A 19,408-nucleotide genomic window follows, 5' to 3' on the forward strand; every position below is an offset into this window, starting at 1 on the left:
GTGTCCAAGGTGCCCTGTCTGATGGGGACCAGAGCCTGAAGCCCTGCTCTGCTTTCCATGACGGTGGGTCCTAGGCTGGCTGCCTTCCCTGCCTAAAAACCAGCACCCAGACAGCCCCTGTGGGAAGGGCCAGGCTGGCAGTGGCTCAAGTTTTCCAGTGGCCATGTACCTTCATGTCGTCCAGGTTGGCCGGCAGGGCTCCCGGCTTGCCAGTCAGTGAGGTGCTGTTCTGACGTGCCAGCCCACAGGGCCCAGGGGCGCCCGAGCTGGAGCTGCTATTGGTAGTGGAGAGGCTGCGTACTGGGGGGGTCCCGCTGCTTCCCAGGGCCTCGCCTGCTGACCTGGGAAGAAAAGGCAGAAATTAGCCCCATCCAGCTTCGCCCGTGGCCTCTGCAGGTGGCAGCCCAAGCCTGGGCAGCAGGGTTGGGTACAGATGGGCATGGGGCAAGGGCCCAGCAAAGGCTAGGGTGGCCCTGCCTGCAGACCACTCTGTAGCATCCAGACCAGAGGGTCCTTAAAGATGTGAGGTTCACCCCCACCAGACCTGGCACCTGCCTGGCTCAGGGTGGCTCGGGGAGGGCAGGGGCAGGCAGTGAGGAGCGGGTGCCTACTTTGGCGGGGCAGGCAGAATGGCCTGGTAGTTGTGGTGCTGCTGCTGCTGCTGGTTGAGGATCTGCAGCTGGAGGAAGAGCTGCTGCTGCTGCAGGATCTTGGCGTAGGATGAGTCCATGGGGGGTGCCCCCCTGTCCTGCTTCTGGTCCGGGGGGATGTACTGGTGGTACTTGAGCTTCTTCACCTTTGGCTTCAGCTCCTTGGCCTTCTTGCTGCGCTGTGACTTCTCACTGGCAGACTTGGGTTGGCTTTGCTGAGGGCACAGGAGACAGGGTGCCATTCAGGGGCAGCCTCAGGCTTCTCGGGGTGGGGCTGGCAGCTCTCCCCACACCTGTGTGGCTTCCGAGAAGACATCCCCATCCACACTTTGCCCATTTCCACTCTTCCCTGTGGGACCGTACACCCCGCGAAAAGCAGAAATGTGCCCAGAAATGTGCCAGGAAAGGGGCTGGAGTGACAAAGAGGGCTGTGCCTGACCCCCGACTTAAAAGCTTCTAGCTTGGAGGGTAAATCAACCAAATGTTCAACCACAGACATCACCATGACCCCAAGCAGGGTGAACACAAGGAGGTAAAACCCAGCTGACTGATGGAGCTCGGGCTGCGCCAGACCAGGCACCTTCCAAAGATGGGGCCACGCAAGCCTCTCCAGAATGCTGCTTGCTCTTCTCTTGCTCTGTTTGGGGCTACGGGGCATTCTGCCAGGTAGGAACTGTCGTGTCTACTTGAAAATGGTGAACGGGCTCAAAGAAGTCACTTGCCCAAAGTCACAATGTGTTCTTGTTCTAACACAGGACTCCAAAAGCTCCTATTCATGCCCCCAAAGACCTCTGGCTGGCACAGCCACTGGGCCAGGAGAGTCAGAAGACCCAAACTGACCAAGAAGGGCCAGTAGGTGATATATGGGAGGTCTGTTCTTGGAGCAAGGAAGGGCGCAGTTGGACGAGGTGAGTTAGCAAGGGAATGCCAGAGAGAGACCACGGAGAGCTGAGAAGTTTTGAGCAGAGAATGGCAGACAGAAGCGTACAAGGCTGATGTAGGAACAGGTGGTGTCTAGACCTTGTGGCAATGAGGACTGAAAGGAAGGTTTGGGCAGGTGACCCACTTAGTGGAAGAACAGACAAAGTGAACATGTGGCAGGTGAGAAGTGATCACAGAAGAGGTTCTGGTTTTGCTGGGAGCATGGGAAGGATGGAGAAAGAGCAGGGCTGCCAGGGCTGTGGGGCCAGGATTGCCCCAGAAGAAGGGAACAGAGCCGCAGAGAGCCTCTGAGCACAGGCTGGGGAGCAGGAAGAAGTACAGGCAGAGGCAGAGGCAGAGGCAGAGAGGAGGCAGAGGGCAGAGCCTAAGGAGCACCCCCAATTAAAGGGAGGAGGAAGGGAGGCAGGGAAAGCACAACCAAGGAGAGGGAACCCCAACAGCTGGGCCAGGAGCACAGTGGTGGGGATGGGACTTGGATTGAGGCCCCTGAAGATAACGTTTCAGTACACTGGTGAGGTGACTGAAGAGATGTGTAGACAAAATACACAGACTCTTCTTCCAAACGTGGTAGGCAAAGGAAGGCAACAGGAGTGTGACGAGAAGCACACTGGAGGAACTCTGGGGGAAAAGCAGGGACACCTGCTGACAGTGAGAAGAGAATGCAGGTGCAGGACAGGCACTAACTGAGGAGGCAGCACCCGGGCAGGCAGTGCTGAAAGCAGGGGTAGGCTGGGAGGAGAGGCCACTCACTGCTCCCAAGGCCTGAAAGAGGAGACTGACATTCAGGAAGCCACAGTGACTTTCTGACATGGAGGAAGCAAGAGGCAGCAGAGATGACAGGGTCATGTGCAGAGGCGGGACTGGGGATGTCACCATGGGACAGAGCCAGGGAGTGCCACAAGAAGGGCGGGCAGCTCCCAGAGCTAGTGGGGCCTACTAAGGCCAGAGCACAAGCACCAGACAGCCCAGGCTGCAGACTGTCAGCCTCTCCTGAGGCTCAGATGGCCAGGGGTTGCCAAGCCAGGCACAGGGTCTGTGTGAGGAGAGAGCCTGGGGAATAAGAAAGGACAGAGCACAAAGGGTGCAGGTGGAGCAAGTCAGGGAGGCGTGGGCCAGGCGGAGGTGTGGGGCTGGGGTCCCCGAGATCCTGGTGAGATCCTGGTGACTAGGCAGCTCTGTGGAGCAGGGAGGACCCTGCATGAGCTCTTGGTGCAGCTGAATTTAACAGCAGACACCTCAGTCCATGAGGCCAGCAGTGCCCAGCACTGGGTCCCCCACACCGACAGTGGTAACCCCCGCCTCCTGCAGGCATTTCAGGCCAGGCCTTGAAGGAGGAGAACACCACTCAGTGGCACCTCCTGCATGACTCTGGCCACGTCACTTCACTTCTCAGCTCCTCTCTTGTAGCACAGGGCTCTATTTCTGCCTTGCGGAGTTGTTGAGTGAACAAGACATAATGTGTGGGAATGACTTCATGGATGAGAGCAGCAATGAGGACCTGGAATGCCCAAGGCTAGCCCATAGCCATGAATAATTGGTGGCTATGATTACAACAGCCAGTGTCATGATGGACAGCAGACAGAACGGGAAGAAACTCCCAGACCAATGGGAGAAGACACGCACCACACCCTCTACAGCTGTCCCCACAGCTGGAATGAAGTCACAGCAGGACTCCAAAGGGCACAGGGAAGGGGAGGGTACAATCACTGGCAGAAATGTACCTTAATGAGTGTGGGGGTGGACTTGGCAGTGGGGACAGTGGTTCCATTGGTGAGGCTGGGAGGCAGCAGAGGTGGGGGAGGCAGAGGAGGCTGCTCTGCCAGGAAAAGCATTTCTCTGGAATCCCGGCCCATCGGAAGTTGAGACACAACCTGAGAGGGAAAAAGGGAAGTGAGGACATGGCCACCTCCAGGTAGGGTGTGCCCAGCCTGCCCTGACCCTACACAGGGTCCTCAGACGCCACCATTGTCAGAGGGCAAATGGTGGGCAGAGACCGGAGGAGGAGAAGAGCAACCCCCAGGGTGGCAGGAGCAAGGAGGAGCTAGGAAAGAGAGAAGGCAATGAAAAGGTCACAGAACTGAATATACTCAAGAAAAACAGGCTGCTCCAAATAAATGAATACAGACTGGGCCAGTGACGTTTGCAATCCCACTGCAAGGCAGCCGTGGCCAGCGTCGTCCTCCACCTGACCTCTGGCTGCTGAAGAGGGGCCACTGCCCACATCTCCCACCACCGGGGAGCTCAAGCAGCCAGCACCTAAGCAACTAGGGTAGCATCCCCCGGCTTCCCTGTGCCAGAGCAGGAGGCATCCCGTGGCCCAGGAGAGAGACCTTACTCTGCGCAGCCCTAGCACCTTGGAGCTGGGGAAGCATCTGGAAGCACACACTCACCTGGGTGGGGGATGCAGAGGTGGCACTGGGCAGTGGTTCGCTGACTCGGGCCTCCAGGGGTGACGGCACAGAACCCTGGGACTCATGGCTGGCAGGCTGCTCGGGGGATAAGGCATCGCTGCTGTCCTCATCGAAGGAAGAGCTGTCTGCTACTTTGGGATAGTTCACCTGGCCCACTGAAACCCAAAGCTGGTGTGAGATTCCACTTCCAGCCCAGGGAACAGGTGAGCAGGGACAGGCCTGGCTGGCAGGCCACAGGCAGAGTGCCTGGCCCACAGCCCACATGCCCCTTGAGGCAGGCAAGCCGAGGAGACTAGCAGCCAATCTGCTTTCTTGGTCCAAAAAAGTTCTGGTCATCATCATGACCCTGCAAGAGAGGCCAGAAAGGCCTCCTAGGCTATCAGAGTGACCTCATGGGCCGAGCAAACGCCTCCTTTAGCCTCTTACTTGTAACTCTATACTGTGTTTAGTCTTCAATGTCAAGTTGTCCCTCCCTCCCTTGCTCCTCCCTGGGAGACCCGGGCTACCTTTCTACCTCAACCGTCTCCCTACTGTTAAAGGTACTCTGTATCTTCATCCCACACTGCACAAAACTCTCTTCTTCCCCCATGATGCTTACAGATGGTGCAGTGAGGGCTCTGAACCAGCTAACGAGGGACCAGAAGAGCCTGGGTAACAGCCCTGTGAGTGTAGCTGAATTCCCCAGAGGCCAGGAACAGACTAAGGAGCCTGGCTCTGGGCTTCAGATGGAGGGTATCCCAGAAAGGGGATGTTTGCCTGCACAGGTGAAATAGAGGTGGTGTGGTGACCTCCTCTAGAGGCCAGTGGCTCACAGAGACCCAACACCTGGGCAGGTGGGGCACCAGAAGAAAACATCCTACTGGCTGTCACTGCCCTGGCCTGACCCACGGCCAAGCTCTGGATGACTGTGAATGCAAGTCCTCCTGAGGCCAACTGGGAAGCAGAGGCAGGGGAGGAGGGCGTAGCACAGAGCTTCTGTTCCATGGGGTCCCAGTGGGAAGGAAAGATGGGAACAGAGGCAAGGAGGCTATTTCAAGAGTCACTGTCAGAGCCACCGGCTCAACACTGTCGTGGGAAGAGGTGGGGGTGGCAGGTTCTGAGCTGATCTGCCGTCCATACAGAAGGAACTGAGGCAGTGGTGAAGGCAGGGGTGAGCTGCCGCCCAAGCCTGGGGAAGTATGCTGTGTAGGAAGACCCCAGATAAGGAAGAGGAACAAAGCGCAACAGCTCAGGCTGGGTTTGTCCTTGCAGTGGCTCTCCTAGGAGCTCTTGCCCTCCAGGGCCAGGGCCAGGACCTGAGGCTCTCTCCTCCCTCAGGACCTGGGAAGGACGCATCTGAGCTTCTTCCTTACTGGCGACTGTGGTGGTGGCTTGCTCCTCTGTCCCCTCATCTGTCCCAGCAGGGGCAATAGTATGCAACACACAGAACAGGGCTTGCTGACCATGTGTACTTCATGCCAGACACACGGCTAGATTTCCCCCACAATCTCCTACTCCCAGCAACGGCATCTGATTTGGGACAGCAGCCCCATGGCAGCCAGTACTGACAATGGTGAGCAAGGGTGGAGGAACTGTAGCTTCTCCCAGATTAGTCCAACCCAAGGAAGCTGCTGGCCGTACTGTGGAAAACCCAGGGCTGGTACAGGCCAGGGTCACTACAGACTATTTCTCTCTCCACTCACAGTCACATCCTGGGAACAAAGATGGGGTCCCTGCCCTCCAGGAGTTTATGGTCCAGTTGCCTTGGAGCCCAGTGAATGCTCTGCTAGAGAGAAAACACAGAAGCTAAGGGCACACTGAGGAGAGACTCAGAGAAGTCTTCCTGGAGGACAGGACTTAAAGTGAACCTTGACGATAACTGAGGGGCCTGGAGGAAGGGTGGGATGGGGAGCTCAGATGTGTGGGGAAGACCCCAACCCCCATGAGCCCTTTTCTCAGGCCTCAGAACAGTCCGCTCCCCCTTCTCCCACTGCCCGCTTCTTTCCCACTCATCTGAGCCAAACTTCCTTCCCAGCTTTGCCTCCTATCTGAGCCAAACCTCCACCTCAGCCAGGGTTCCATTTCCTCGTCCTCCTCCCTCCTCTTCCTCTGAAGGTGCCCATCCTCTCATCTCCTTGATTCTTTCCTCTCAGCCCAAAAACCTGCTCCATTGCATCCAGCCTGAAAATCCCTCCTTAAGCCAGCCCCTGCCTCTGCTTTCCTTCTCCACAGAACTACTGAGCAAATGAGCTACATTTGCCATCACCACCTCCTTCCCTCCTACTCAACTGTACAATCTGGTTTTTGCTGGCAAATGCTCTGTGCTCCTTAAAGTCCCCAACAATCACCCCATTGCCAAATTCCTCAAACAAACAAGCTGTGTTCAGCCAGGCCTCCAAGCCACTGCCCATGCTGTTCCCTCTTGTACCTCTGCACCTTTTCCACTTGGCAAACTCTGACCCAGCCTCCAAGCTGCCCCCAGACGTGCTATAGTGTGGGTACTTCCCTGGCCACCAACACCTGTCCCCATCCCTGAGAGAAGTCCCGCTGCTGAGCCCCCACAGCACTGACACACACATATCCATTGTTACACTGTCCATTACAGCAGCTGCCAGCTGGTCTAGAATGAGTGTTATTGCTGACAACAGCAGCAACCATTGTGTGAGTCTCTCTAGGCGCCAAGGACCATCCATCATCGTGTGTGATCCTGCAAGCAGTCGCACAAGGCAGGTGACTCAGAGACAATGTCACAGGGTCATGGCCTTCCTACCAGGCAGCACTGGCATCTGACTGGGAACCAGACTCAGAAATCAGTTGTTTATACATTAGTCTTCTCACATCAGACCTACATGAATTCTTTTAGCACACAAGTCATATTTTATTCATCTTTGTGACATCAGGACTTCACACGGCCTGGCACACTGCTGAGTCTCAGCACACATTTATCAGACTGTGGCTGGCTGCAGCATCCAGAACTGGCTTGGCCCCTACACTGGCCTATAACTAGGGGCTGCTGAGGAATACACGGAGGAAACCACTGAGATGAGGCAGGATGAATGCCAGGGAAAATCTGTGAATTATAAGGGCTACTGTATCAACATGGGGAAAGGGCTCCTCCGGGCCCAGTGTGGGCCAGCCTCCAGTAGGGTGGCTACAATGCAGAGGAGGCCCTAGAAACTGCCAGTCACCTCTAATCAGGGCCCAAAGCCTAATTCAGCATGCCTTGGGGGTCTGCTGCAGTGTTTCCCCTCTGCCCAAAACTAAAACTCATGTTAGAGGAAACCCTGAGCCTCTTTCTCTGAAGGCACAGCTGCCTCAGGAGGGGCAGGCAGGTGCTGTCTTGTCAGGGATCGGATCTTGGGCCCACTGCAGCGAAGGAGACATGTCTGTACCAATTATCACCAAAATCTAAGAGTAGGATAATAAATATATTTGGTTTTTGTCCCCCAGTTCTCATCACAGAGCAGCTAAAACCCTTGGAATTTCCTTAAGGTCAGAAGTATCTTCAGTTATGTATAACAAGCCCCTTTCCACAACACCTGAGCTTATGCTAATGTGATAATCTGGGAGAGACTAAGGATTGGGCCAGTCACCAGAAACACCAAGTGATTGGAGGATTAGAGGACTGGAAATATCAGCGCCATCCACCAACCTCCAGGAAAGTGGGGGTGGGTATGTAGGACATGGAGTGGGGGCTCTGAGATCAAGCTCTATAAAAACTCTTGGATAACAGGATTTGATGAGCTTCTCTAGCTACTGGAAGGGTGAAGGCCAGGAGAGGGCAGGGAAGTTCCAATACCACCACTCCCCCTGGCACCCCATGACACTGTGCCATCCGTCCCTCCCTCTGACTGTTCCTCTGCATCCTTTACAATAAGCCAGCAAATGTTAAGTGAAGTGTTTCCCCAGGTTCTGTGAGCCATCCTAGCAAATTATCAAGCCCAAGGAGAGGGTATGGGAACCCCAATCTATAGCTAGTTGGTTAAAAGCAAATGTAAAATAACCTGGGGCTTGGGACCAGCATGGGAAGTGGGGCTAAGTCTTGTGGGACTGAGTCCTCAACCTGTGGGATCAGACGCTATCTGCAGGTAGATGGCATCTGAAAAGAAATGGAGGACACCCAGCTGGTGACCACTGGAGAACTACTTGGTATGTGGGGTAATACCATGCCAGAATACCAACACCAGAAGTATTCTGTATTGAGTGTAAATACAGAGAAAAACGGTTTTTTCCCTTTTACGCTAAAGGAATCAAGTCCAAACTCCCAAGTGTGCCAAGAGGCCCTGCACGTCCTGAACTGTGCTTACTGCTCCCACCTCGTTTTTGGTTTTGAGACAGGGTCTCACTCTATCACCCAGGCTAGAGTGCAGTGGCACAATCATAGCTCACTACGGCCTTGAACTCTTGGACGCAAGCGATCCTCCCACATCAGCCTCCTGAGCAGCTGGGATTACAGGTGTGTGTTACCACACCCAGCTAATTTTTTGATTTTTTTTGTAGAGATGAGTCTCCCTACGTTGCATGTTGCCCAGGCTGGTCTCAAACTCCTGGGCTCAAGTGATCCTCCCGCCTCGGACCACCAAATCACTGAGGACCTGGCCTCCCACCTCTCATCTTGACACCCTCCCTTCCAGTGCCTTCTCATCAGGTCCTAGGGTTGTTCTCCCTGCCTGAAGCACCGTCCTCTCCTCCCTTGTCCCACCCTCTCCCACACACTTTCATGAATTCCTACTCATCCTTCAGCCCCAGGCTTGGCTGTCACCTCCTCTGACAGCTGCACCCTTCCTGATGCAACCAGGTTGGGTGACCCTCCTCTGTGTTTCCAAAGTACCCTGTGCTCCCTCCAGCACAGCTTCTCTATCCTGCCTATTCACCTGCCTGTTACCTGCTCCTAGGTGTGAGCTCCATAAGGACAAAGGAACTTGGTCTGCCCCGAGGGGCTGTGGTCTTAGCACCTAGCACACTGTTTGGGTCCATCAGTATTTGTTGAGTGAAATATCCGTGGAAAGGGCCAGTCTCCAAGAAGAGACTCCACTAATAAAGAGTATGACACAGATTTCTAATTCCTGGCATCTCCACATGTTCACACACACTGATCCTGACATCTATCTACTCTGTGAAAGAGGAAGCAACCCGAGTTTACAAAGATGGAAAGTGAACAGAGCAAGGCCTCTGTTATTATTTATTGTTGTATGTCCCTGTTTCTTAAAGCAACAGGCACTATCCCAAGTTCATACAACCTCTGCATGAGGCTCTCAAACTCTGTGCCTTGGTTCTCCCAAGGCTAAGCAGGAAGTCAAAGATTAAGAAGTCAAGAGCCTCAGCCCAATTCTGCTTCAGCCTGACACTCCCTCCCCTCCTGCATCTTAGCTGCCTCTCACACAGGGTGGCTGGGTCCTCCTCACCAATGATGGCTTCCTTCAGGCTGGACTCAACAGGAAGGATGTTCTTCTCCACCAGCTCCATGGGGCCAGGCCTCTGTGCAATCTTCTCATTGAGGTCATCGGCTAGTCTGGCTCTCTTCAGCTTCAGCTGCTTGGCCTGGAGGGATGGCTCAGCCGAGGTCTCTGCCCATGGGAGAGAAAGGGGTGCAGGAAGATATATGAGTGGACGTGGTTCTGCCCCGGGAACTCCAGAGCAGCTCTCCTTCCTCCTGGGCAAGAGGAGTGACTGTCAGAACGGTAAGCATATTCCAAGCAGAGAAGAGTGGCCTGTCTTGAAGTTTCACAAAGACAAGAGAAGGGGTTCCCACTGTGACCAGGCAGTGCACGGTCACACACAATTATAACCAGGCAGAGGCAAGCCCAGAAGACTTTCTGAGGTGGAGCTACAGAATGGAAGCAGCAACAGATGACAGAATGGTCTCCACTCTCCCTCAAACTTGCTGTGTTACTGAGGCAATTCACATCTCTGCTCTGGTTTTTAGTGCCTTTGTCTGCAAAATGTGAGACTCAGACTAGAAAAGTTCTCTTCCAGCCCCCAGAACAGCTCAAAACTAGACAAACGGCTGGGCGTGGTGGCTCACGCTTGTAATCCCAGCACTTTGGGAGGCCAAGGCATGTGGATCACCTGAGGTCAGGAGTTCGAGACCAGCCTGATCAATATGGTGAAACTCTGTCTGTACTAAAAATACAAAAATTAGCCAGGCGTGGTGGCATGTGCCTGTAGTCCCAGCTACTCGGAAGGCTGAGACAGGAGAATTGCTTGAGCCCGGGAGGTGGAGGCTGCAGTGAGCCGAGATTGTGCCACTGCACACCAGCCTGGTGACACAGCAAGACTCCGTCTCAAAAAAAAAAAAAAAAAAAACACTAGACAAACAATAAGTAAATATATTTATGCTGCTTCCAGGAGCCAAAACCTTTTCTTCACTAAAAATGTGGAAAGACAGCCATGCGCAGTGGCTCACATCTGTAACCACAGCACTTTGGGAGGCCGAGGTGGGTGGATCACCTGAGGTCAGGAGTTTGAGACCAGCCTGGCCAACACGGTGAAACCCCATCTCTACTAAAAATATAAAATATTAGCTGGGTGTGGTGGCACTCGTCTGTAATCCCAGCTATTCGAGAGGCTGAGGCAGGAGAATCGCTTGAACCTGGAAGATAAGAGATTGCAGTGAGCCATGATCACACTACTGCACTCCAGCCTGAGCAGCAGAGCAAGACTCCATCACACACACACACACACACAAAAAAAGCGGGGGAAGAAAAAAAAAAAGGGAAAGACATGTGCAGCTGGGGCCAGGTGGGTACATCTAGAATAATATTGGATGGAGCACGGTATATCACAGACACTCAAGTGAATGCCAAGTGAATGACTGACTGAATGAATGAATATAAAAAAGTAAGTAAGTGTATTTTAAAAACAGATTTTAGATCAGGCATGGTGGCTTGTGCCTACAATCACAATGACAGAGTCAGACTGTGTCTTAAACAAAACAAAACAGATTTTGGCAGAGAGAAGCTATCTCACACCAAGGGATGGTGAGACCCTGGAGAAGAGGCCAAGCCAAACTAACAGCATGTGACTGTGCTTTTTGAGAGTCCCTCAGACCAGTGGCAGCTACCATGGCACAGCTGTTGTACGGTGTTAAGGCTCTGGCTTACCCACTGCCAACAGAAATGGGAGAAGAAAGAGGCAGGAAGGAAATGGGTAGTGCAGTAGTGAGTACACACAGTGAGAACTGGATCTAGATGGAAAAGCAATTCCAATCTCCACACCTTCCAAAATGTGCATCCTGACCAGCTCCGATCTCTCCGGCCGGGAACGAATCTTCCGTTTGAGATAGTCTTCTGTCTACAGAAAAAACACACCAAGAAACTCTCAAATCCAGGTCACAGGCTTATGGCATGGACAGGATCACAAGAGCAGCCTTGGCCGTGGTAGCTGCTGACCACCCCTGCAGTTCCCACAACCTTAACTTGGTGACTGCAGGGTTCGGAGGCAAGAGGAGGCCTGGGGACAGCACATCAAAATCCAACTGCACCTGCCAAGGAAGGGCACCATCCTTCAAGACCATCTGTGTCTCTGAGGCTGGACTGACAATATATCTATTAAAAAACTATTACTTCTACTACCATAAAAGTAATATACGTCCAGCAAAGAAAATTTAGAAAACTAGAAAGAAAAATAAAATAAACTTTAATCAGCCACTCTTAGTATTCTGGGATATCTGTTTCTAGTTATTCTTCCATGCAGAAAATAGGCTTAACTTTGCAGCGCTGTAATCACACTGAATATGATTTTATATCCTGCTTTAAGAAATGTAACATTGGGCCAGGCACGGTGGCTCAAGCCTGTAATCCCAGCACTTTGGGAGGCCAAGGTGGGTGGATCACCTGAGGTCAGGAGTTTGAGACCAGCCTGGCCAATGTGGTGAAACCCTGTCTCTACCAAAAATACAAAAATTAGCCAGATGTGGTGGCTGGCACCTGTAATCCCAGCTACTTGGGAGGCTGAAGCAGGAGAATCACTTGAACTCGTGAGGTTGAGGTTGCAGTGAGCCAAGACTGCGCCACTGCACTCCAGCCTGGGCAACAAGAGCGAAACTCCATCTCAAAAAACAAACGAAAAAAACCAAAAACCAAAAAAAAACCCAAAAAACTGTAACACTGCATGATCTCATGGGCATTTTCCATTCATTTTGAACGGCTGCCAAATGGAATACTAATTTTGACACATGGTAGCAAAGCTCTAGTTCCTCAAAGTCCAATGTCCTAATTTCTGCATTTATGAGACTCTGGGCAAGCTAAACCAGTCCCTCAACAGTCACAGAGCCATCCCACCAAACGGGGCTAATTATAATATATATATTCCCCTAGACCTGACTCTATAGAGTCTGTGCTCTTAACCTCTGCACCAACATTTTCAAACCACAGAACATTAGTGGATCAAGACCAGCATAGGATAAGACAAGCCAAAGGACACTAGGCAATGAAGCCTCGGAGGACATTATATATAGTAAACGTAAAGACTGGAAAAAAATGAAGAAAAAAAAAAAAAAAGACTTGTCCTCACCTAGCCATCTGCTGCCTTGTTGTTCTGGCTGTGCAGCTCTGTGCCAGCCCAGGGGAGGCTGAGCATTCCAGGAGATGGTTTAAAGTGACTGTGGGCTCTGGCTCTATCACCCCACGTGCAGTGGGCAGAAGTACTGCCTCTGCTGCAGCAGAGATTGGTAGAGCAGGTGCCGCAAGTCTTCACTGATGACGGTGGAAGACTTATTCTCTAAGCCATCTGAAGCTCTGACCAGTGGCCATGACTGAGGTAGAATATAGTACTGATTAAGAAAATATATGGAGGAACTTCTGGTTTGTTAAAGGCATGGAGGTGCTAGGAGGGTGACACACCCACCTGGAGAGAGCAAAAAAGCTCCTCGTCCCTTCCCACATAGCTACACATCTCTTCCACCTGGCTGTTCCTGAGTTGTATCCTTTGTGACAAATAGTAAACATATTAATGATGTCAAATGGCTGAAACCTGACTACCTAGAGGCTACTCTGGACTGGTTTAGAGGGTATAAGGTCTCTGATGGAAAACCAGAGAACTTTCAGGGCCAAATTTAAAGATACGGATTTTGCAACTGATATCATTAAAGGCATTCATGACCACTGAAGCACATTTGTGTCGAAGAAAACTGAGGGGACAAAATCAGTTTGACAAGGTACAGTGGTAGATACCTGCACATCCCAGCTATTCAGGAGGTCAAAGGCAGAAGGATTGCTTAAGCCCAAGAGTTGGAATTCAGCCTGGGCAACATAGCAAAATCCCACCTCTAAAATTACAAAAAAAGAAAAACAAAGCAATCAGTTGTGTAAATACAACAGCATCTCAGAGCCCCTCAAGTGTGATCCTGACATAGCTGAAGCCATTGTGGATGCTTTCCCACCACCATGTATAGCTGCCTTATGTAGCACGCACAGATGTGGGCAGCTGGTTCCAACACCAGAAAAAGAAATGAAACTTCTCTTGAATACGAGCTGATATTGCTGTGTCTTATTCATCTGGAAGTATGAGATGCAAAAGTAGCAGCTTTTCAAAGCTTTAAGCTTTCAGAATTAAGTAAAGCAAATTCTGCTATAACCAATCCAATATATTCATGTTTCATATCTCAACTAAGATAATTTTTAGTACATGCGTAAATATGGAAGTAGTTATTGTAATGTGGAAGTCATTTGTGAACAGATGTGCATGGTAAGCAAATTGAACGTTATGGTTACCATGTGTTAGGAAATAAAATCATTTTGCTCAAAAAAAATCTAGAATCCACAGACAAAGGTTTGACTCCCAGCTTTGCCACTTATTGGCTGGACAAGTGAGTTAACTTCTCTTAGCTGCATCTATAAAATGAGGATAATACCACCTAATTCATAAGAGTTGATGTGAGGATAAAAAAGAAACAGATACAACCTCTTACATAAAGGTGCTCAATGAAACAGACGATCTTCTAATCAGCTCTACTGGTCCCTGCCTATTTGAGAAGCAGTCAAGTAAATGGTGCCCAGTCTTCTGACCGAATAGGCGCACAGGCAATGCCATCCTTTCCCCCAACACTGTACTCTCCAGTGCTCTCAGCAAACTAAACCACTGCTGCTTGTTACTCCTTTGGTTCCCAGGACCCATGACCTCATTCTTTCCACTTACTCTAAGAATTAATCATGATTTTCTGGGGAGGGGGGAATGAAAGAAAGTTTAAAAAAAAAAAAAGTCTTGGAGGTAAATATTTCTGAGACTCTAAAATAGCTGTGAGGCTGGGTGTTGTGGCTCATGCCTGTAATCCCAGGACTTTGGGAGGGCAAGGCAGGCAGATCACTTGAGGCCAAGAGTTTGAGACCAGGCTGGCCAACATGGTGAAACTCCATCTCTACTAAAAATACAAAAATTACCCAGGCGTGGTGGCGGGAGCCTGTAGTTCCAGTTACTTGGGAGGCTGAGGCAGGAGAATCGCTTGAATCTGGTAGGCGGAGGCTGCGGTGAACTGAGATCACGCCACTGCACTCCAGCCTGGGTGACAGAGTGAGACTCCGTCTCAAAAAATAAAGTAAAATAAAATAGCCGTGGGTCTTAAGGAGATGCAGCCTATGATCTGTCTAGGGGGATTATCTTCCCATGATTTTATGTGAAAGGAAAAAGTAAAGGGAGTGTGAGGGGGAAGCAAGTTCTGGTGACTTCCCCATCTCTACCCACACTGGGCAGCAGAATATTCCTCAGGGGCCCCTGGGGAACTGAAACAGAGTTGGGATGGGGACGCAAGTAAGGTGCTGCGGCAGAAAACTTGGGCTTGGAGTGTGGGCCAGTTTCTGCTTTCCACAAGAGTCAAGTGGATACCACCTACTCTGGGCAGATGGAGACCAAGAAGGTTTCCTGCCCCTTGGAATGCCCATCCTGTGAGGTGTGGGCAGTGTAACCCCGGACTTGGGAAGCTTTTCCATTGGCTAATGTTTGTGTCCCAACATCTACAAAAGGTTAAGTGGAATTAAAGATGGGGAAATACCAGTGGTCTCCAAAGCACTCCAAAATTCAGGGAAGGAGGATTGGGTGATCATTCCATATCCTTAAATGTACAAAAAGAGAAACCTCATTCCAGTCATGTTCCATATAATCACCATGGGAGGTAAATGAGAGAAGGGATGAAGTAGGAGAAGCAGAGCTTTCCATTTAAAACCACGAGGCCAGGGCTGGCCCTAGAGTCTAGCAGGCTCTGGCCTCAGAGTTCTATGGAAAGCTCTAAATGGAAATATAACCAGCAATGCAATGAGCTCTGAAAATGCTCTTTGGGAGTTCTGAGGGGGAAAAAAGGTACCTTACCCTGGCCCGCTCCAAGCTCCTTCTCTGCTCATGAAATGCGGCTGGACTTTTCAAAGCTGTTGAGAGAAGAACCGTAAAGATTACCTTCAAGCGAAGCATCATGTCTAGTGCTACGATATTCAGTGGAGAAGGCATCTTAAATTCATGTTACTGGCTGGGCGTGGTGGCTCACGCCTGTAATCCCAACACTTTGGGAGGCTGAGGCAGGCAGATCACGAGGTCAGGAGATCGAGACCATCCTGGCTAACATGGTGAAACCCTGTCTCTACTAAAAATACAAAAAATTAGCCAGGCGTGGTGGTGGTGGGCGCCTGAAGTCCCAGCTACAAGGGAGGCTGAGGCAGGAGAATGGCGTGAACCTGGGAGGCAGAGCTTGCAGTAAGCCGAGATTGCACCACTGCACTCTAGCCTGGGCAACAGAGCGAGACACCGTCCCAAAAAAAAAAAAAAAAAAATCACGTTACTGTTAGTAGTACTATAAATATCAGTTGAAGTGAAGGCAATGACACCTGAGTAAGCATGTATCTTTATGGTTTAGCTACCCCATTCAAACAGCTTTGGTAGAAACCAAAATATGACTCCTAATGGGAACTGTCACTGCCTAAGCTTGGGCTGTATAAAGTGCACCCATGGAATGTAACTTTAACAAACACCCTGGCCCATGACTGGACCGTCAGCCGCAAATCCCCCTTCAGCTAGGACTCCAAGAACACCTGCTAGGCCTCACATTATTCTCAGGACACCTGCACACAGGAAGGGGCACAGATGCATGCCAGATTAACCTTACTTCCTCAACCTCACAAGGAATCATAAAGTGGCCAAACTGTTTCAATGGGACAGTTAAAACCAAAAAGATATATGTCCACTCGGCGCTATTTCCTTCTTCACTGCACCTGTTATTTATAGTGCTGCTAAAATTAACTTGAATTTCATCTCTAAGGACTAAAAGAACCCCATGGCAATTGTATGTGAAGGAACACACACAACCGACAGCTGACACGAAGGGCTCAGCTCTATTCTGGGGATACCACACAAAGACCACAAGTCTCGACTTCTGCAAACAACACTCAGGTGGCAAGACCAAACCAAGAGCCTCCAGAAAAGCTGCACCATGAATGGAGGGTCTGACTCCTTTTGTCAAAAACTTGGCTGTAAGGACAAATAGCAACTTAAGACACTCTGAGGATGAGAGGGAAAGGCCTGACTCACTTCAAGTAGGGAACAGAGGCAATAAGAGAGAAATTTATAAGACTGTGGTCAGTTTCACTTCTCCTGCCCTAGAATTTCCAAAGAGCTGTGAAACTGCGAGCAGAGATAACTTTTGCTAGGCTGCTGGCTGCGGTAGGAGTGCAGGGTTAAGGAGCTGCTAAAAGTAGCAAGAGAGCATAGATAGGACCCTATCCTGCCTGGGCCGCTGTGCTTCTTCCTCCTTCCTCTCCAGCCCCAGCGGGGGCCTGGGCCTCAGCAACAGCAGTCCCAGAAGAAAGCTTCAATTGTCCCAGTGGTATTTATTTTTAAAAATGTTTTGTGAATCTTAAGATAAAAAAGAAACTACAGTCTTAAAAGTACTACTGAGATCCCATCTTCTAACAGAAGGGGGAGCTCTAGATTTAACAAATAATATCAAAGAAAAACCAGTACAGGTTACCTCCCCAACCTACCTGGGCACTATCCAGGATTCTCCACTTCTTACATGGGCAGGTCGTGGGTATTTCAGTGGGTAAATAGACACCCCCTGCACCTGCTTCTACTGTGTAAAGCTAGCTCAACTCCAAACGTCCTGCTCTGCAGGAACCCGGGTGTGATGCATCACACGTAACCTTGGCTCTTGGAAAGCTTAGCACATGCATGAGTACAAAGAATCAAGAGAAAACAGACACTGTCCACCCCACCCCAGCTTCCTTTTCTGCCTCATTTTTCTCCACAGCACTCATCACTGTCTTGACAGTCTTTATATAAATACTACGTATCTGGCTGGGCATGGTGGCTCACGCCTGCAATCCCAGCACTTTGGGAGGCCGAGGTGGGCAGATCATGAGGTAAGGAGTTTGAGACGAGCCTGGCCAACATGGTGAAACCCCGTCTCTACTAAAAATACAAACATTTTTGTACAGGCATGGTAGAGGGTGCCTGTAATCCCAGCTACTCAGGAGACTGAGGCAGGAGAATCACTTGAACTCAGGAGGCGGAGGTTGCAGTGAGCCAAGATTGTGCCACTGCACTCCAGCCTGGGAGACAGAGCAAGACTCCGTCTCAAAAAAAAAAAAAAAAAAAAAAAAAAAAAGCGGAATACTACATATTTTTCTTGTTTACTCTCAGCCTCCCACGTTTACATTTACAACATGCCCCCATCAGAGCACAGCAAGGGTTTTGTCTATTTTTTTAGTCACGCACAGCATTCCCCAAGTGCCTAGAATACCAGGCACGCAGTATACCCTCAATAATTATTCACTCGATGAATTAGTGAGTATTCTGTAAGAAACGGACACAAGGTGACTAGTGACAGGAGGACAGGAGGATTCTGCAGCAGAGCTCTAAACTTTCATCTAAACAGCCAGAATTCTGGTTCTCAACTGGGTTCGAAACCTCACAGAAGTTCTGGATAGACAGTCAAGGGATCTGTGTTCTAGTACTGAGTGCTACCAATTACTGCTGGGTGACATGGGTTTTGACTGCTTTCTGGGTCTAATTTTCTTCCAGAGTGAGAATCTGCCCACCTCTCAGAACCCTTGTAAGGAAGAAACACCAGTGAGAGTGCCCTGAACCAAATGGTATATGTGTCGATATATTCAGGTGTTGCTGTCACCAAATGCTGTAATTTGGTTGAATCACTGGCTTGATTCACTCACAGGCCAGCTAGTTTCTGTACCACAGCCAGAGATTCTCTGTCTAAAACCCTGGCTGACTTGCTGCCTCAACAACCCACACTGGCTATCCCCAAAGGGTAAGGCACAAACCCAACTTCTAGAAGAACAATTCACCAGAACATCTTGAGGACATCATCTTCATGTACAAAGGGTGGTGCACCACTAGTGGAGGACAGGTGATAGGTGAAATGGCTACAGCATACATAGTCCCCCTCATCTGCAGTTTCGCTTTCCATGGTTTCAGTTATTCTAGGCCAACCAAGGTCCAAAAATGTTACAGTATTTTGAGTGGGCCCATATTCACATAACTTTTATTACAGTGTATTGTTAAAATTGCTCTAATTTCTTACTATGTCAGATTTACACACCGAATTTTGTCATAGGTCACATGTATAGAAAAAAAAACACAGTATGTATAGGATTTGGTACCATCTGCAGTTTCAGATATCCACTAGGGGGTCTTGGCACGTGTTCCTCAGGAATAAGGAAGGATTACTCTATATGAATTCCTATTTGGTCCTATTAAGGACATTTTCATGTAATGGCAAGAAAGGGATTAATATCTGTTGGATGCTTGTATGGAAAGCACTGTTCTAGATATTTTAAACCTGTTAGCTAATTTAATATTCCTAATCATTCTACATGGTAGGTAATATCCCATTTTATAGATAAGGACAGGGCCAAAAAGGAAAGGCAAGCAAATAGCAGGGATAAGATTATAACCTAATTTTTTTAAGTGTCCTGAATTGGAAGATATAACCTAATTCTGTATCACCCTCAACCTAGAGTTCTTTCCACTCCTCTGTGTTGATTTCTTAACTTCTTCAAAAGTTAGAGAAGAGAGGCTGGGCATGGTGGCTCAAGCCTGTAATCCCAGCACTTCGGGAGGCTGAGGCAGGTGTATCACCTGAGGTCAGGAGTTCAAGACCGGCCTGGCCAAAATGGCAAAACCATGTCTCTACTAAAAATACAGAAAAATTAGTCAGGCATGGTGGCAGGCACCTGTAATCCCAGCTACTTGGGAGGCTGAGGCAGGAGAATTACTTGAACCCAAGAGGCAGAAGTTGCAGTGAGCCAAAATTGCTCCATGGCACTCCAACCTGGGTGACAGAGCAAGACTCTCTCTCAAAAAAAAAAAAAAAAAAGAGACACAAGAAAAGAAACTGTTGGGTAGGGGGACAAGGTAGCTTCAATGCTCAATGACACACACTGTTTACATGCATATCTGAGTCCAGGCAACATACAAGAGTCAACTTGG

The 19,408-nt window shown here is 50.1% G+C and overlaps 1 protein-coding gene across 13 annotated transcripts in view; it reads right to left on the reverse strand.

Moving 5' to 3' along the window:
- MRTFA (myocardin related transcription factor A) overlaps nt 1-19,408 on the reverse strand; it is a 224,305-nt gene that overhangs the window by 9,985 nt on the left and 194,912 nt on the right. For 10 of the 13 annotated variants that reach the window (XM_019018441.4, XM_055374720.2, XM_055374716.2 and 7 more), the window contains 7 exons: nt 15,284-15,339; nt 11,200-11,275; nt 9,388-9,549; nt 3,983-4,158; nt 3,314-3,463; nt 612-865; nt 170-341 (listed from right to left, as the gene is read on the reverse strand). In XM_019018441.4, coding sequence (XP_018873986.3) covers nt 170-341; nt 612-865; nt 3,314-3,463; nt 3,983-4,158; nt 9,388-9,549; nt 11,200-11,275; nt 15,284-15,339 — 1,046 coding nt within the window. The remainder of the gene's footprint in view (nt 1-169; nt 342-611; nt 866-3,313; nt 3,464-3,982; nt 4,159-9,387; nt 9,550-11,199; nt 11,276-15,283; nt 15,340-19,408) is intronic. The other 3 variants (XM_063704794.1, XM_063704793.1, XM_055374718.1) reach the window with 1 other exon arrangement.

The sequence above is a fragment of the Gorilla gorilla genome, chromosome 23 (genome assembly GCF_029281585.2).
Source record: "Gorilla gorilla gorilla isolate KB3781 chromosome 23, NHGRI_mGorGor1-v2.1_pri, whole genome shotgun sequence".
Classification (NCBI taxonomy): domain Eukaryota; kingdom Metazoa; phylum Chordata; class Mammalia; order Primates; family Hominidae; genus Gorilla; species Gorilla gorilla.